This window comes from Andrena cerasifolii, chromosome 1 (assembly GCF_050908995.1).
Source record: "Andrena cerasifolii isolate SP2316 chromosome 1, iyAndCera1_principal, whole genome shotgun sequence".
Lineage (NCBI taxonomy): Eukaryota > Metazoa > Arthropoda > Insecta > Hymenoptera > Andrenidae > Andrena > Andrena cerasifolii.
This window is the reverse complement of record NC_135118.1, coordinates 8,047,347-8,066,880: the sequence shown is the minus strand read 5'-3', so window position 1 is coordinate 8,066,880 and position 19,534 is coordinate 8,047,347. Positions and strand designations below refer to the sequence as shown.

General features: G+C 44.5%; 1 protein-coding gene across 2 annotated transcripts in view; it reads right to left on the bottom strand.

The window, feature by feature from the left end:
• Positions 1 to 2,200: 2,200 nt before the first annotated feature.
• Positions 2,201 to 19,534, bottom strand: part of LOC143376474 (discoidin domain-containing receptor 2) — a 125,684-nt gene continuing 108,350 nt past the window's right edge. The window contains exons 8-17 of one of the 2 annotated variants that reach the window (XM_076826890.1): positions 18,872 to 19,079; positions 18,123 to 18,218; positions 9,915 to 10,084; positions 9,455 to 9,626; positions 8,813 to 9,075; positions 7,116 to 7,253; positions 5,832 to 6,139; positions 4,876 to 5,110; positions 4,609 to 4,758; positions 2,201 to 3,593 (exon numbers count right to left, since the gene is read on the bottom strand). In XM_076826890.1, coding sequence (XP_076683005.1) covers positions 3,444 to 3,593; positions 4,609 to 4,758; positions 4,876 to 5,110; positions 5,832 to 6,139; positions 7,116 to 7,253; positions 8,813 to 9,075; positions 9,455 to 9,626; positions 9,915 to 10,084; positions 18,123 to 18,218; positions 18,872 to 19,079 — 1,890 coding nt within the window. In that variant the 3' untranslated portion in view covers positions 2,201 to 3,443. Of the gene's footprint in view, positions 3,594 to 4,608; positions 4,759 to 4,875; positions 5,111 to 5,831; positions 6,140 to 7,115; positions 7,254 to 8,812; positions 9,076 to 9,454; positions 9,627 to 9,914; positions 10,091 to 18,122; positions 18,219 to 18,871; positions 19,080 to 19,534 lie in introns of both variants that reach the window. The other variant, XM_076826882.1, reaches the window with a different exon arrangement.

Below are 19,534 nucleotides of genomic sequence, written 5' to 3'. Positions count from 1 at the left end.
ACAGGAGACCCAAACGAGGGGAAAACGGTCTTCTCGACCCCTGCGCTTCTCAGTCCGAGAAAACCCTCTGAACGGATAACTTGCATCGCGCTAAAGACAGTATTCTTTCTATTACTTTTAGTTTAAGTTTTATACAGTTCTTATTATTATTATTATACTGACGTTCGACTGTGTAACTTTTATTTTCTTGAATAAATAAACATTATATTCTAACAAAAATCAAGACGTTCACATTTCCTCTGATTACTTTTATCTCCCGAAATTTATTCGATTGTCCACCAACATCGGCACGACGAATGAACCTCTCCACTCTCGTTCCGCAAAACTATCGCCGCGCCGAAGTTCTCGTTCGAAGTATCAGAGCCGTCAAAGTTATTCCAGAACAGAAGCACGTCTCTGACTTTTTTCCTCTCCCCATCCCATAAAGTCGCCATCAATTTCCCGGCCGTGTCTCTATGATCGAACCGGATCCATGCACTTCGCCAGGGAAAGATTAATGAGCCTCGGTCTCGACGTGGAGCAATGTTATCCGAATTGTGCCGATAAAAGGTTTACCCAGTGATTTATGAGCGACCCGCGGTTTAATGGGACTAACCTCGCGGGGAGTTGGTCATGCCTGGCTAAGGAACGATTGTTCTGGCAACCTTTTAAGATATCGGTACCGCAGAGCCTGGTAGGAGCTCGGAACTTTGCTTTAGAGACACCACTTTGCAGCCAGTGAGTGGTACACGTATTCAATATCGGTCGGTCGCGTATGCATTTAAGTGGCCTGGGCCATTCAGTGGCCGGACTCGGTCATCTTAGGCGCCTGAAGGATGGAAGCTTTGCTTATCCAAGCTCTCCGAGCATCATCCTTCTGCTCCTGTTAATGGTTTCTGGCAATAAGGTCCAGTATACGGTTGAACATTTCTTTTGCGAATTCTATGAACAGAGTTTACTGAAGATTACGTCCGTCGTTTATTGAACTCTTCTGAACCACTATATGGTAGCTGCTGTTAATGGTTTTGGTCAATAAAGTCGGGCAAGCGGTCGAAAAGTCCTTTCGCGATTTTTACTTAGCGAGTTGCACGAAATTGTCTTACGCTTCTCTTTTTTTCTTCCACTGGCAAATATTTCCCCTTCAAGATACACAGCTCAGTATCGTTATTCAGGAAGGACTTAACTCGCATCTTTATCTCAGCTTGCCTCGTGGCTGCACGATATTATTCGCTCAGCGCGAGCAAGGCATTTTCCTGGAACAGACGTTTGCCAACAGTAGATGTTTGGCAAGCAAATATCATCCACTGGAAGGTTTTTCTTTGGCTTCTGAGAGAAGGCTTTTAGTAATGCCTTATTGCACGCAATTAAAAGTTGAGGAAGGATGTTTCAGGTTTCTTGTTTATGTAATGTTATTTTAGTCGCAGCCTCGGGTTTCTCGTTAATTCTGTTTTTTCAGATGCGTACCGCGTATGCAAACGAATTACCGGCGACACCATCTATGTTGATAGATATCTTTGCAAATGGAGTAAACATCGCCTCTAACGGTTCAATATCGAATCGAGTAGCTCTAGAAATTATCGAACTTTATTATTTTATGTGGGTTAATTTTTTGTTACACAGTTTCTAGAATAAAGCGTTTAGAAATTGACGTTAGCTTCGACAGAGTTTGAATAGTATATTCTTTCTCCTTTCAAAGCCTACCTATAGCTAGTGGATATATGAAAAAAATAACTTTAAGTTAAACGATTTTATTTAATTTCATCAAAAGTGCACTTAAAGCTAAAAAAATAATTATTTTCTCGTACTGCAATTACGATGGTGATGTGTCACTTTAAATAAAATCGCGGGGCAGGATATTTAATCGCTTTTGATTTTGTATTAAATTGATTCATATCCTGTTATGAAACGTTTTATTTACGTTAAAATGGTGCTATTTTAGGTCATCACTCGAAAAGTGCATACACCCCAATGCAGATACGACTAGGAGCGCGTATCAAACTGCAATTTGCTTAAACGAGCCAGGAAGTACTAACCAGTTTTTCCTCTGCAAGTAACTTACCGAAATGATAACGGTACGCCTTTCTTTCAATATTATCGCCATTATTTACCGGGCACTTAAAAGTTCACGCCAATTATCCCCAGCTACTCCCAGTCAACCAGTTCGCTTTCTGGAACAAGGAACTTCGAAGCGAGCGCTGCGAAAGAAAGAACGCAGTAGGACTCAGAAAGGAATACTCAGTACTTTATTGTTAATCATTTCAACGTATACTTGAATTCAGTTTGAGAATTACAGAAAGGTGCGTGCAGAGGGGAACGTTTGAACGCCTGACTCTGTTTGGCACTTTACCACTTGGCCATTTCCTTCTTCCCCTTCGATTATCCTGCCGCGTCGACTCGTCCAGGTGGCAATCACTTTGGCTCCTGCTACGTCCATCAGCAGCAAGTCGACGTCCTATCGTCGCGTTCAAACGTTCGTTCGCGGTCTTGGAGTTCGAGTTACGGCGCAGCCTAAAACTTGCATCGATTCCTCTCGAAGCGTGACAGTTACTTTTGCTACGTCCCCGTGGCTGATCCTCGCCTCTGGATCGACGGGCATGCTCCCAGGGTCTCTCGAGTTCTACCGCCCGCTGAGGATAGTTAGATCTCTTTCGAATGGAAAATAGGAGGCAATGGAACGATATAAGTACTTCGCTACTGACGGGCTCGCGGAATGTACAAGGAATCCGGAATTGTCGCGCGGGGCTGGTGGGCACATCGCTGAGCGCTCATCGAACCGACAGTGTTACCTTTTGAACGGCCTCACGGCGAGCCTCGACACCGAGAGCGCGACGATTTGAATTACCTAGAAATTAACCTGAAGTCGCGCGCGGATCGCTTCGAACGTCGATGGATTCGACGGCCGGGTCGGATCGAAGGACGGTCGAGGATATTTCGATGCACCAGCCGCAGCGAGAAATTCCCTGCGTTCACCTAGGCGTCGATATCTAGATTTCGTATGTACATGTGGATAGACTTATCAGTGCTTGGCGTCGCCAGTGTCCAGAATACTGCGCACGATCAGCACTCGCGTAGGAATCGAAGGACCGAACTGACTAGAAAATACCGAGGCGATCGTTTTTCGCTGCGTGGCCAGAGACGAAATATCACTAGATTCCCGCGGGGCGAGATCTCTCTCTCGTTTCCACACGAACGACGAGATAGCGATTGGGAGCGAAAGAGCTCGCCGGGGCTTCTCGCCCTGCAACGCTTCGGAACGGAGCGCCGCGCGAGTCTGCTTCGCCGATCCTCCACCATGATCGAGGATTGCGGGGATTCGGCCGGAGCTCCGTTCGCCCAAGCGCATGCACTAAAAACTAACGATTGTACACTTCCAAGGAGTTCAACTCTCGAGAGATCGACACGCTCGATGTCGACCGAGGAATGCCCCCGTCCGTTTTATCACAGTCAACCGGGATCGGTCACGCCTATGCACCGGGCCGATAGTCCGCGATCATGTTCTTCAGGAACGTGTAAATGTCCTTGAACGTCGGTCTCGAGGTCTCGTCCCTCCGCCAGCACGAGCACATCATCCTGTAAACCTCGTCCGGGCACATCGTCGGTCTCGGTAGGTACACCTGCAACGGGGACACGGTTTAGTAGCGCCGATGCTGGATAATTCGCGATGGTATCGGTAGAGGTGTACAAGGTAAGAGTTTTTTATGCGAGGAGAGGTAATCGAGAGAAGTTCTGTCACCTGGATGTAGTGATGAGCTTCGAAGCGCTTCGAATCTCAATATATATATGTGGGGAAAACTTCGAAGCACTTCGAACATGATTCAAAGCTTAAAACTCTTGAAAGTCTGAAAAGTCTTGATAAGTCTTGATTCTTGATAAGTCTTGAGTCTTGATAAGTCTTGAGTCTAGATAAGTCTTGAGTCTTGATAAGTCTTGAGTCTTGATAGCGTTTTAAAGTCTTGGAAGTCTTGAGTCTTGATAGCGTTTTAAAGTCTTGGAAGTCTTGAAAGTCTTGAAAGTCTTGAAAATGAACATCTGGTTGCTACAAATTAGCCAGGTTGGTCGGCCAGAGGGTCTCTTCAGGGTCGCAATTTATGATTGTATTGTCCCGCGAATTGGCGGTGGACGTACATACGGGTCCGAAACTTACCAAGACTTTGAAGCAAGAATTCAAGACTTCCAAGACGATCAAGACTTTCAAGACTTTCAAGACTTTCAAGTCTTTCAGAATTTTCAAGAGTTTTAAGCTTTGAATCATGTTGGAAATGCTTTGAAGTAGTCGCCTGATATTCAAGACAAATTCGAAGCGCTTCGAATCTCATCGCTTCCTGGGTGTAGGTAGTAACAAGTGATTTGGATGATAAGCTGGGCGCAATAGTAGATACTAATTTATTTCTTAGGTACTGTAGTGTGCTATTTAACTTAATATTACCACAATGTATTCTGTGTACTAAAGGGTTTTACCCGTCGATTGCAATAATAATAATAATAATAATAATAATAATCATTTGGGATTTTCTGATGCATCAATAACTTAAATAAGAATTATATTAAAATCCTCTGCCACTGACAGAAAGAATGATCCCACGATCAAACTCAATGAGCAAACGAAATTCGACTTTTTAATAGAACTACCTGCAACTCTGCTCCATAGTACATGTGCTCGGCGTTCTGTATCACTTGATCGTTGGTCAGGTGCTGGAAGGGCTTTTCCCTGGCCAAGCTCATCACCTCCCAAAGCGTGACAGCGAAGGACCAAACGCTGCTCGAGCAGGTGTACCTGTCCTGCAATTGAAAACGCGATGTCTACAGTTGTCAAGGGTGGTCGATTGATCTAGAACGCTGGTTAAAGAGAAAACCATGGGGACGAACTCGGCGGAGCCGTTATTATTTTAACCTCACCAGTAGAATGCTTTCCCACGGCAGCCATCTGATCGGCGCCGGCGGTCTGCCGCCTATGTCACTGTAATCCTTCTTGTAAAGGTCACTGCACATCGCTATGTCGGTCACTTTCACGGCGTATGAGCGGCCCACTAGACAGTTTCTGGCTGCCAGGTCCTTGTGCACCAGATTCTTCGACTCGAGGAACCTCATGCCCGATGCTATCTGCGTCCCCATGTACAACAGGCAGCTTTGGCTGGTGAAACACAACGTTATGTTTGAAGCTCGTCGACGTTAATCGATTGAGTTACTTCGTCGATTGCCCAACCGGCAACTTTAATTTAATGTGCAGCGTCGATCTGCGAGCGCCTTTCTTTTCTTTCAAACAACCGCGAACATGAGTTTCATTCCCTCATTACTCGATCGCGATTAATCAATGCCATTTTACTTCGGAATTCAACGATTCGCTTTCAGGAATCGTGCGATAAGGATACTTACAACGTCGATCTCTGATACTCTCCTGCAATTCCAACGGTAATAATACATAATCCCCGGCAATTGTGTCGCGATCCTACGATCGAAAACTGACGAGATACCGATTCAATTGCAAGTAAATCGGCTGAAGTGGTGTCAAGTACAAGCGCGATTATTCCCACGCAAATCGTTAGAATCATCAAACCCAGGCCCGGCCCGAGCCTTTTTGCACCCTAGCAGAACTTGCCAAATTGTGCCCTTTATTTACAATACATTTATTTCAGCTTCTTGATGCCCTTACTCTGAACTTTTATTTTAAAAAATGCCAACAATGAAAATACCATTTCGCGCCCCCTGTCAACTTTATGCCCCAGGCGGCTGATTAATTTTGCCTCTAGGGACGAGCCGGGTCTGATCCAACCGTCGCTGTTTCATTTCGCGACGCTGGTAGGATTGCAGGCGTTGGTCCCGTTTCAGGATCCGTGTGTCATAAACAGCCTCACCTAAGGGTTTTCAAATTGCAGCTCGGCCTGAGCGTCCCCGTAAGTGGCACGCTGTACTGGAGGTAATGGGCGAGATCGCCGAGCTCCGTGTACTCGATGATCGTCCACGGGACCGGGTCCACCTCGCAAACTCCCAGGATCCGAGCCACGTTCGGGTCGCACAAGCCGGATAGGAATCGGACCTCCCTCATCTGATCCGTCGTGCTGCCTGCCCGGATGTCGCTGGTGCAAGCCGGCACGCGCGCCACCACCAATCTTGGAGCGTCGGGAACCACGTCCTCGAATCCGACTGCTTCGCAAACTATCGCCTGTCAACGATAAGCAAGGATTAGTGGGCGGGAAAGCGGGAATACCGATGCTATTAGGCTCTCATTTGCGTGGCACCAGGTCGGAACGATGGTCCTCGGCACGATTCAATGGCAGACGGGCTAATTAGAGTTCTAGGCATCCCCAAGACTGGCTAGCTAGACGCAGAAATCTCCCTCGATCGATACGAAATCAGCGGCTGCACATCTCCTATGCGCGTAATGTACACAGTAAGTGCATTATCGGCGAATCTCGTTGTCGTTCCTCTTCGATGTTCCGCGAGCAAAGTTTCCCTGTAGTTTGTAGACAGCCGTATTATGGTGTATTGTCGATTCCTAATAGCATCGTGTTACAACCCCACTGATATCGCCGGGCTGATCAGCACGGCGATTGCGTCGCGAACTCCAGCGCAACGGCGACCTATCGCGCTTTACTATCGGGTTAAAACTACCTCCATGTAAATAGAGTCTTCTTGATTTTCTGTTTGCTCGCCTATTCTAAAGGTAGCACGCGTCCCTAAAAAGTCTGGCTGTAGAGGTGTATGAGAACTCGAAAATGTCGGGTTGGGATGAGAATTTTTCTCGGGATCGGGCCAAGGATTTCGGGATTCCTAAAAGTGTCAGGATTCCCAATAGTGTTGGGATTCGAATTAGGATTTACCGATGTCTGTACTTCGGAAAATCAACACCGTTTCTCGGTCTCCCGAATCTCGAACATTCTCGAGAACCCCGACACACTCGGGACCCACAAAATTGTCGGGTTCTCGCACACCTCTACCTGTATGCAGTTTAAAGCGACAGAACTCTTGTTTGCGAAGCGAAGAAATTGATAACACATCGAGGAAGAGTATGTTAAGGATGAACCAGTCTCGGGGAAACGGGAATCGAGAGTTTCAGCATCGTTTCGCAATTTCGAATCGGTCACGCGGGTAGACGGGGCTCGGGCACGCTCGGGGAGACGTATGGTTTTTGTTCGTACCTCGCCGATGCTCCTCGAGCCAAGTTTCTCTGTTGTACGCAGGCACTGACGCGGTATAGTGGTGGGCTCCAGTTCCTTGCACTTGTACGGTTTGTTCATGCTGGGCGCGATGTTCCAACTGACGACTGGTGCGGGTATCTGCAAACGCAACGCAGTTTCACGTTTGTTGCGACGGTTGCTCAAACATTGCTGCATTGGAAAATGTTACTTTTCCCCTGGATGCCACTAACAGCGCAATATAGGGGCGAAAGAGAAATTAGTTGTGACGCGACATCGAGGTCAGCTGTTACAAAAAGCTGTGGGTGCGTATCACTGACGTCAAGCTTGGGGGTCCGAGTTCGAAGCTATTTTAGTGAATAAACTCGTTAATAGTTTCCACATCTTCAAATAGCAGACTCTTTTCTAGTGGTTCCGTCACTGTAGCAACACCTGCCGAGGGGAACAAATTACTGTGAAGCTGGATCATCGAATTTCCCAGTAGTCGCTTTTACCTGTTATAAATGAGGCATTGAGAGCACAAACGGACTAAGTAACATTGGAAAAAAATAATTTTCCTATTTTATATGAATAGTACAGCCTATCGGAATACATTATTGCTACTAAATCAATTTCCCAAAAAATGTGGGTTAGTCCGTTTTTGCTCTCAAAGCCTTAAATACTCTTGTATGTATGTATTAGGGCTGGGACTATTCGAATATTTTAATATTCGAATATTTTTACATGTATTCGAATGCTACGAATAAACTTCGAATATTTGAGTATTCGAATGTTATTATTCGAATACTATTCGAATGTTATTATTTGAGTACTATTCGAATGTTATTATTCGAATACCGATGGTGAGAAGTGGGTCAAAATTAGCTTACAAGATTTTTCACCCTGACAAATGAACCTAAAGAACTTGATTTACAATGCTCACCATACTATTCGAATACTTAAATATTCGAATAGTATTCGAATAGTATTCGAATATTTGGATATGTAGGAGTCGGAAAAAGAGAGCCACACGCCGTCGGGGATCGAACCCGAGCCGTCCGCGTGCTGATCAGTCGCGTTTGCCACCACGGCTACGCCGACTCTCCACGGTCTCTGTCTTCCGAACTCATAAATATACACCACCTATGGACCTCATCGCACACCATACGCCGTTGCCTAAATGCCGGTTGCCTACTACAGATATTCGAATTATATTCGCTAAATAATTGAGCAACTGAAGTATTCGAATATTCGAATACCGAAAAATTCAACAAATAGTCCCAGCCCTAGTATGTATATGTTACTGTAAAAGCTCGAGGACCGGTGAATCTTGGAACTTACCAGTAAATTATAGCGTTTACCATTGCGGGGCAGTAGAGGTCCGAAATACCTCATAAAATAAGTTCTAGGTTTTTGAACTTCGGGCTTTTGCCAACAGGGCTGTACGGTAAATCCTGAAATTTATCTCTTCTGCCGCTTTTTACGCCTTTTGCCGCCCCGTAGCAGTGAGTGTTACGATTCACTGAGAAATCCCACGATTCATCAGTTTTCAAGCTTCTAAAGTAACATATATGCAGCACCACTGTGCAACTAACATATCTTTGCGTTTATTTAAAACTTGATCACCTTATGCTGTTCTGTTGGCACTAAGAGTTTACCTCAAAACTATTTCCTACCGGATTTCCTCCACCATCGTCCGCCGGTGGTGATCGTTAACTAACCTTGTGCTTCTCTTTGGGAGCTGTGTGCCAGCGTTTCGAGTGGATCTGATCGAGGTCCCGTTGGTGATTAGACGTGGCCGCGATATTGAGTTTCGCAGTCGGACTGTTGTAACTCTGAAGGGTCCTGTAGTGCTGGGAATGCCGTGCTGGGGAGTTGGTCGGCGACGAGGAGCAGCTGGGCGGCCCTATGGTCGATTCTGGTCTCGTATCGAGTCGGACGCTTTCCTCTGAGACGTTCACGTCCTTCAGGTCTTTCGGGGATTCTTGGAAGAAATCGATTATTATGAACATTCCGTATTGGCCATAGTCGTTGGAGAATCAAATAGCTCTCCGACGAAGCTAGTTATTTCCAAATCTCCCTTCACTCGTTCGTAGGACAGACTTCAACAAACTTTACCAAACTGCACTTCAAACTTCATTTACAGGATTTCTCGTTGTAGTGTTATTAGGATTTATTATTGAGTTATACACGATTCATATAAAGGGACATGTAAGTGCATACAGATATCATGTACACGTGTACTATAAATTGAAGCGCTAGACGTAGCACGAAAACCAGAGGCGCGAAGTCGAGAGACATAAATTTCTCCCCGGTTCTACTTCGAAATAAGAAATAGAAGAATGTGACTGTTAAAAACTCACCGGAAGTGGCCACTATCGCGTACGTAGATTTATACTGGGGGCTGACAAGGGGTGAATTGAATTGTTCCATTGTTAAAGATTCGTGCATGCTACCGTCCTCGGGCATGTCCGGCGAAACGTGATTGGCAGTCTCTGTCAGCATCCCGCCGGGTGTTAAATTTAGTAGGAGCCCCTGCCAAACGTTGGAGTTCTACGTTTTAATTGGAAACATGTGGAAAAGCTCGCCGCATCAGCGTAACACCTCAGCAGCGTGTAAACAACCCCGTTTCCATTGGAGCCAATAATCTCGCGACGACAGAGAATGGAGAACAAGTCTATTATAAAATTCACCCGGGAGCCCCACATTTTCACCGCCGATTCGTCCATGGTGGACGAAGTTCAGGGACTTTTAATGACGAATTAAGATCCGTCTTATCGGCCCCAGAAAAGTTTCAGCATATTTATGAGGTGTGCCTCTTACCTTCATGTTTATGGCGAATCCGAATGGATTTTTCAGCACGGTCGGCGAGCTCTGAAGTTTCTGCCGCCGGTTCAGAAGCAGAATAATGACGAACACCAGCAGAAGAAGTAGGATAATGGCAGTCAGAACACCTATTAGTACCTCTAAATATTCTTGACCCTCTCCCGCCGCTGTAACTATGCCAAACGGTTCGCTTTAATGCAAAACAATCGGCCAATCATGCTGCACCACCTTACATTCTCTCGAACTAATGCAAACGAACTTTAGAAGAGAACAGTAAGACTCTCTTGCCAGATTCTACGTTCTACATGTACATTCCTGTCGCTACGCTTAAGAAATACAAGTATCAGCGACACGTCACTCGGAGCACTCGAGAATCGATCCTCAAAGCAAAGGAGGACCATGCCGTCGCGGGCGTGCAGATTCATTTTTGACAGTTTTTGAGTTATGACGTGCAATATATGTGGACAAAAAATTCTACATCGTTTGGTGCACGTTTGATGCAAATACGATAATGAATTAAAATAGAATTTAATATTAATTGAAATATATAAGTATATTTTCACACAATAAGCAGGTGGTGCGTATTGAGTTGATAAGTTTTTATTTCTATTTTTGGCGAAGAATATTCTAAAATAAAAAAGAAATATTAATATTATTATCAATATTAATGTTAAATTTCTATTTTAATATTAATCCTAAATTCTATTTTAGTATTAATATTAAATTCTATTTTAAAATATTAATATTAAATTCTATTTTAATATCTTAAAATATAATTTAATATTAATACTAAAATAGAATTTAGGATTAATATTAAAATAGAAATTTAATATTAATATTGATAATAATATTAATATTTCTATAATATTAATAATTCTATTTTAGTATTAATATTAAATTCTATTTTAAAATATTAATATTAAATTCTATTTTAATATTTTAAAATAGAATTTAATATTAATACTAAAATAGAATTTAGGATTAATATTAAAATAGAAATTTAACATTAATATTGATAATAATATTAATATTTCTATTTTTATTTTAGAATATTCTTCGCCAAAAATAGAAATAAAAACTTATCAACTCAATACGCACCACCTGCTTATTGTCAGAAAATACACTTATATATTTCAATTAGTGTTCTCTTTTCTTGAAGTTGGTAGAGATAGAGCTACACCCCTAATGCTGCAAGGTCCTCAAATATTAATCGTGTTAATCACCTACCAAATCCCAAACCAAACCCCCAAATCGAATCTTACCATAAACAACGACGAATCTCTCCCTACAGTAAACTATTTCATTGCCCGTAAAGGGCGCCGAGCCCCATCGATGCGATCCTTCACCCCCGTCGCTTAAAAAACCGTAACGCGTTATCGCGGCGGGTGAAAAGGCTAATCGCCACTTGGCCCGTGGAGGAACGGCGGATAAGAGGGCTGTGGAGGAGGAGAAGAAGGGGGGCGTCGGGAAAAGACGAGACGCGTGGAGCTCGATAAAGGTGACTTTACAATGCGCCGTTACATTCTTCCAATTTTTCACGTCGGCCTGGGCCGGTTGCTTTATCGGCGAGGCTGGGCCGCGCGGTCGAAACGGAAGTAGCGTCACAACGCCGGTTTTACGAGAGAAATAAATAAGCCAGGCCGTAGTTGGCCTCGCGTGGCGATCAAGATCTCGCCTCGGCCCACAGCCACGGAGACCGATTTTCCTCGATCGACCGGCGGCCGGCGCTCGAGTTGAAAACGAGAACGGTGGCAGGAAGCCCACCACTACCTATGGGCAGGATCCTCGCTTCTATCAACAAGGATGTGTCGTCTTCACTGTTACCCCAAAAAGCCTTGAAAGGCAACTGTTTCAGCCGTGACTAAGCGTATGTGCTACTTAGTCAACATAGGTGAATTATAATAATATTAAGAATGAACACTTTTGGCCCCGCCAAATGCAAGATTTCCAGAAAAATCCTGTGCACACTTTTCGAAATTCCTAGTCCACACGGAACCACCGTTTGGGGCATATAAATAAAGACCCTATGAAGCCTACAGGACACTTCGACTGTGAGCTTCAGCGTTATTAGCAAGGGAACATATTATCGAAGTGACAATCACCGATTTTTTTCGTATTTTTTTCTTATCGGCTGATATTCATGTTGATATATAAATGGCAAAATTGTATATTTTCTAATCCGGAATACAGTTGTGTAAAAACGTGTTTGCTGGAATATTTTGGAAACTAAGTAGTAGGATCTGGAGAACGGCATAAATGGCAAAATTGTATATTTTCTAATCCGGAATACAGTTGTGCAAAAACAGATTCCAAAAAATCGTTTGTTTAAATAATACAGTGAAAGAAAACGGATTTTTGTTTTAATTTGCTTGCATACCTGTATTCCTTATTAGAAAATACATAATTTTGGCCATTTACACCGTTCTCCTAGTCCTTGTAGTTTCCAAGATATTTGACCAAACACCTCAACTTTGAGGGCCGTTTTCACCCCTTCAACATGAATGTCAGCCGATCAGAAAAAATACGTGTTAAATATTTTTGTAAGAACTACTTTCTACCAAAGTCGCATCAAAATCGGCGATTGTCACTTCGATATGTCCCATTTTAGGTAGGGTAAACTTGCCTAAATCGTACCCCTTAAGAACAATTGCTTATCACATGAAAAATAACAGGGAAAATGAAACAAAGTTAGTGGTAATCAACACTTTATTAATAAAATAAACAGTTCTATAAACATAAGCAACAAGAAATAATCAACTTCTACTCATAAAAACGATTTATTTTTAATATGGAAAAGTACGATTTAGGATTAATGTTCCTTATCTATTTCCGCACAAGGCTCGTGTAGGTACTCACATTTTGCCCGGCGTGCATTGTATCATATTTTCCTGTCTATGTTCTTCATCCAACTTACACAACCAGCTTTCATTTTCATCGTCTTTATTCTTCTTCTTCTTTCTTTTGTGTATTGGTTTTGGCGGTATTCTTCCCCTTACGAGTTTCCTTCGCTGTTCTGGGTTTTCTGGTTGTGATTGTCTTTTTAGCCTCATCCAATTTTTTTCCAGATTGTTTTTGTATGTTCGTACCAGTACGATTTAAGCTTACACACGGTGGTGCGGAATAGGCACATGGGTCAATTTGAATTCAAATCTATGGCGCTAAAACATACGGCACTGTTCGTTGATGTCGAAGCAAGAAATAAACTTGAAAATATACGTAGTTTCACATAGAAATTAGCTTCACTGATTCTCACGAATAGTAGTTGTACAATATCCTTAAGAATCATGCCAAAACTTTAGTGAAAAGTCCCCGAAAAACTTACCTGCTTTAAATTTTTTTGTGAATGGGCGGCATGGTAACCCGGTTTGTTAGTGGCGTATGGCTAATTGTCGTTAACACTTTCTACCGCTAGGATAGATCGCGACTGTCTGAGGTTAAAGGAAACAGCGGGGGGTGCGATTTAGGCGCAGGTACGAATTAGGCAAATATACCCTACATCATAATTCTCGTACACGCGGCCCCATCTCGCGTCTTCTCCACCGAAGTGTAAAAGCATGTCTTTCGTATTTCAAAATGAAGTTTGTAGCTTAGTTAAAATACGAGTGTTCCGTTACATCGTAACAACGGGGCGCTCGCGACGTTACGTTGCCGTCGAGGCATCGACCACGGTGCCTCTGCGATTTCGCCTTTAAAATTCGCGTTCGCGGGCAGAGGTCCCCGCGGACGTGGCGGCGATCCGAACCGGAAAATCCACCCTTTAAATCACGCTCTTTTTCCATGGATCCGAAAAAGGGGGAAATGGACAGGGATACGCCGGAGGGCCTTTAATTCCTTCCGTCCTCCCCGTCCCATCCTGTGCCGCGGCTCTTTTTTTTTTTTTATTCTGCTCCCGTTACCTCGTTCCAGGTCGTCCTTTTTCCTTTTTCCTCCTCCCTCTCACCCCCTCGCGCAGCCTCATCGTCCTTTTTCTCCGCTTTTCTGCGAGCGCTACCGACGATAATATCAACAGGCATAAACAGCACTCCGTTTGCATTGTTTCGCTACGAGTGCTCGCTTCCATTGGCTCCTCGTTGTTGCTGTTCCTTTTCTCTCCCCCTGTTTCCGCGTTCCTCGTCTCCGAGCTCTTATGACGCTTTTTTCCCCCTCTCTCGAGCCCCGCGTGCTCCTCTTTTTATTCCGCTCGTATGTAGCCATTCTATCGCTTCTGTTCCCCTTTCTTCCATTCACCCCTTATTTCCACGACGGTCGCGCGTCCGACTTGCGGCTCATCCGCGGCGACTCGAGTCACTCGGGTTCAAGAGGCTGTGCGATGGCTCCAGGATCTGGAGAAAGGGTTTGCGGAGCGGCTACTGTCTCGGGGGATACGCGATTACACCTGAGAGAAGATTGCTATCTAATTAAGCAGTTTGTGACCGTTTTCTAATTTCCCACCGTACCCGCGACTAGCTGTTTATTTTGCGCCGATGCTACGCCCCGGGCCGGCAGTTCCATGGCCCTTTTGTTAATCCTGCTCTTTATCCAGTCGTTAAGTACCTCCGTTTCCCTCCATTTCCTTTCTTTTCTTTTCGTACAAGAGGAAACTGACTGCGGGGAAGCGCGTGGTTCTGTGGGGAAACCCTTAGCCGGGGTTATTCGGGACGGCACAAAAGAGGATTTGTTGTAGAACGGGACCGCTGGCGTTGAATTCCGTGGAATATTACGGCTACGCGAATCTACACACGCGGAATTTGGAAAATATTTCGGTAGATAATGGGAACACGTGTAAGGTATGTACGTATGCCGCCTGATATCTCCGATCGACGCACCGGCAACCGTGGAAGGCGTTGCGTCGCGGCATCGTGCGTTTTGCCGAGTTTCTTTTGTTATTGACGTCAGTCGTTGCCGAACGCCGAACTGGCTTGTACGCATTTATTAAACGTTTACACACGGTACCTCTCAATTTCAATGCCGTTCATGCAGCGCGCAAACTATATGGTCCATTTAGCGAGAATCTACAAGTACCCACTATAATAATTAATAATCTATTAAATCCTGTTCCATATATTTTAGGGCCGAAATGTATGAAGCCATAATCCCTTGCAGAAAAATGCCCCCAGACTCTAAGCTCCTCATTATCGACCTCTAACCCGTTCGTCCTCTCGTTTCCCCTTATACGGTGTTCAACCTTTTGCACCATCCTCGTTATAATTTCGTCGAATACGCGAGGGACATATCTATGTATATTTTCGCGTTTCCTCGGTTGCTTTCGGGCAATCGGGAAGCGCGCACACGAGGCTAGCTGGGAGCACGTGCTTTCGAACCCGTCTAAACCCAGGAACCGCGCCCGCGTTTCCGGCTGGATGTTCCCGGGTTCCTTTTTTTTTTTGCTTGTGCTTTTTTACGCGGTATCTTTCCGCCTCTTTGCGTCGCGGAATGCTCAGAGCGAAGCTTCCATACGCATACCTCCCTCGTTATGGCCGTGTCTAGCGATGCGCTTCTTTATTTTCTCGACTGGATAATCGCGAACCACGCGCGACCGAGAGAGTGCTCGTTTATTCGCGGCGCATCAGAGAGGTATTTAGGGTCAAGCTTCTGGGCAAAGGGAATGGAAGATGGGTGGCTGTATTGTTGTTTGATCCAACTGCCACGTGTAATTACGACCCTGCCGTTTGTAGCTTGTCTCCTTTCCCTCTGCACCTACGATTTTTAATTTCTTTGATCCTCTTTCGCGCCTGCATCAATGGGGATTCATCCTTTTTCACGTAGGTAGCAGAGTTACGGCTCGTAGAAGCTACGTGGCGTTAAAGTTCCTAACTAAATGTTACGTAACTGATAAAAAATACAAAATTTATATAACTTTGCATCCGAATCAATTCACTCGACTCCGCAGAACAGAATTTCAATTCCACACTCGAGAGTTGTTGAACAGTGTTGTCCAACCCTTTTGGAGTCGCGATCATTTTTCATAATATTCGAATAACCTGCGAGTCCCTCCATATAAGGTAAGGTAAATATTTCCTTCGATTCATTTACGAAACATCAGTGTTACATTAGGGTGGCCCTCATTTTCAACCTGCGATTTCTTTTGCTCTCACCCCCCAATGTGGTTCCATTTCATAAAAAAATAGTCCCTGAAAGAGATTATTTCAATTGGACAACAGGAAAGGGTGCCGACCAGGTCTTAAGGTTTAGAAATTATCAATAGTTTGTGTTTGAAGAATTTCTCAAAAATGGCAAGCCCAATCGAAATTGTGTTCAAACAATATTAAAAGAGCATTCAATTTTCTACAATTCCTGTAAATATAATTTTTTTCGTGCTTCCAACCATTTTTTAGATAACAGCGTTTGAATATAGAGAGGTTTGCACTTAGCGCGTCCTGTACGGCGCGTACACTAAATCCTTGTTATGAGCCCGCTTCTACCACGCGTTTCAAGCCGGGCGACTATCCCCACCATTTCTTGGAATCCTTCGGACGAGAGTGGGGAACCCGGGAGCGAGCGAGAGGCTCTTTCGTTTCCTCCCCTCGCTCTTCTGTTTTCTCACTCGCGCCATTGGCCGCGCGGAATAGTGTCCACAACGCGTTACGAGCCCGCCGCCAGTCCCGTTCGTCGGGCTCATAACGAGGATTTACTGTATTGTCTATACGCGCGAAGTGCGGGCCTATCTATATTCTGTGAGGTTGTTTTTTTGTTGCTGGGTGTTGGGATGCATGGAGGCCACTGTGCTGGCATGCGGGGAGAAGCGCTGCGTGGCAGTTGCGTGCGTTCTAGAGACTAGCATTGTCGCTAGAGGTTATGTTTCTTAGTGTGATGTTACATCATATCATATATTAAATATATTTTAATCTTAATGGGTTGTTTTCTCTGTCGTCTACCCCACATATTCAAACGCTATTATAAAAAAAATGGTTGGAAGCACGACAAAATTCTACATACAGTAATTGTAGAAAATTGAATGCTCTATTAATATTATTTCAACACAATTTCGATAGGGCTTACCATTTTTGCGAAATTCTTCAAATACAAACCATTGATGATTTCTAAACTTTAAGACCCGGTCGGCACCCTTTCCTGTTGTCCGCTTGCAATAAACTCTTTCAGGGACTATTTCTTCATTAAATGGCAGCGTTCCAGGGGGTGAGGGCGAAGAAATACAAAATAATTTCGACACGCATCAATAAGGGCCACCCTTGTGTTGCACCATTGCTAAAATACGGCAATGCAACCATACTAAAATGAATAATTGCTAAAAAATCGTCAACTAAAAATAACCGTGGCGACGCCGCAGGAAACACTACGCGATCCACAGATTGGGAATCACTGCCGTAGAGTAAGGCCAGGAGAATGTTAGAACTGAATTTTTGTTTGCTACGTGCCCCCCGGACTTCGATGGAATCGACTCGTCGGAGGACAGCACGACAAGATCGACGCGAGTTCTTTCCCAGGTTCCTGCTTCCATCCCTTCCCCTGCTCCTGCGACGAGCACCATCTTAATCCGACTAATTGTTTACGTTACGACGGAGTTGCTACGTGAATTATAAACTATCCGAAGTTTTCCCCGTTCCCCTCACGGTCCGCCGTGACTCCTAATCGTATCCTCTCCTCGGCAAAGAATGGCGGCCTGGTTCCGCTAATGAAGTTACTTCGCCGGGCAGAGCTTCCGTACCCCCGGACGGTTGATCGCGTGGCCGCGTACCCCGTGGGCTATAATCGTGGACGACACGGGCCGCGAAGAAATTGGGAAATTGATTTCCCGGCCGGTGCCAATATTGGCGAGCAGGGAAATTGGATCGCCGTGAAACGGGAAACGGTACAGTCGGATCGTTCTCCCTTTTAATATACAACTTGATTACCTCTGCAATTCAAAACGGAGCCGCGCGGCCTCGCAGAAACTTCGTTGCCACGAACAAAGACTCCGCCCGGAGTTTTCAGCGTCAACTTTCTCTCGCCCTTTTCACGCTGGGGATTACCAGCCGTTCCGCCGAGCTTCCGTGAAACCCGCAGCGATCGCGTACGACGCGGCGATTCTTTCCCCGGGTGCCATGGATAAATTACCCCCGCGATCAAACAGCGAAATCGTTGTTCATGATTAGTTAAGTTCAAGCCCCCTTCCCGCCCCGCACAGCGGCGCGCCGGATAAGAAAGATAAGGAAAGTTTCGAATGCTCCGGGTGTAATTAACTCGAGATTGATACGAATTAAATGCCGCCACCGTCGAGTCACTTACTTGTTTGCAAGTTAAGATCCACCTCGGGGTTCATTGGGATTTCTCGGTTGCTGAACTCGGACGCTGACTCCTCGGTGGTGTTTTCATAGGGATTCGCTGGAACAAGCAAGCGTATTTCGTTGGCCGGGCGACGTTGCACGCGTCGCTCCATTCGACCGGAAAATAAAGTCGTTCTCTTTATCACGCACTCGAAAGACGTTCCGCGTAAACGACCATCGAATTACGAGTCTACGAGAAAAGCGATAAAAGGGTAAATTCTGTTTCCATTCCGACGATTAACGCGAATCTCCGCAGGAACTATCCAAGAAACGTCAGTTTGACGATCGCGCCCGTTAGTTTAAATAGCCATTAGAATCGCGCGATGAAATTGGAAAGATAGGGGGAGGGGGGTAGATACTAGAGACAAAGGCGCGAGGAGCGTTAAAAGCTCTAGGAACGGGCTCGGTTGCATAGAGGAGGAGATAATCCACCTGTCGTTGCTACCCCGTTCGTTATCCGTTTAACAAGATCCCTTCGAGACGTCGTAGTCCGCGAATGGCAATTAAACGTTCGATTTTCGAGTGACCGTGAGTTTTATGAACGCTTAAATGGTCATTGGGCGGTCTCTAATTACGCGAAGTGTCGTTGGCGAAGTTACGACCGGTCGCGCTGACTCGGGGATTAATCATAATATTGCCAGGGGTTCGCTCGGCAAGGGGAAAGAGTGATCGATGAAGGGGGCATTAGTTGTGGAGATGCGGAGAGCTTACTTCCTTCGAACGTCACTTCGCTGATCATGATCCATCGGGCGGCGAAATAAAGGTGCATCTTTATGAATTTTCCGCGGCGTTCGTGCAGCCCTATGGACACGTTCCTCGCGTTCGCCAGCGCCATATCCGGTATGTAGGAGTAAGACAGTGGCTCCTCTTCGTAGGTGTCTCTATCGGGGCTGAACCAGACATCCGCTTTGGAGAATACCTGGTGCAGGGAACAGTAGACGTGAAGTTATACCATTAGATACTTAGATCGTAGTCAACTGTAATATTTTCTAGGTTTACTATAGGCTTGCTAGAACGTAGGATTTCTAATTAACGCTAGAACTACCGACAATTAAAGTACCTATACCTATTTCTACCAGACAAAACCACTGGTGATTCAGAAAATACGTTATGCAAGGAAAATAAACCGTTATACATATTTTCTAATTTTTATATCGTTAAAAATATATACATAATATTATATATATATATATAATAGTATAAATATATATATATATATATATAAATATAATATAATATAATATAATTATAATTAATATAATAAATATAAATATATATATATAAATATAAATAAATAAATAATTTATATATAATAGTATAAATATATTATATATATATTTATACTATTTAGAAATGCACTTTTCATATTTAAAA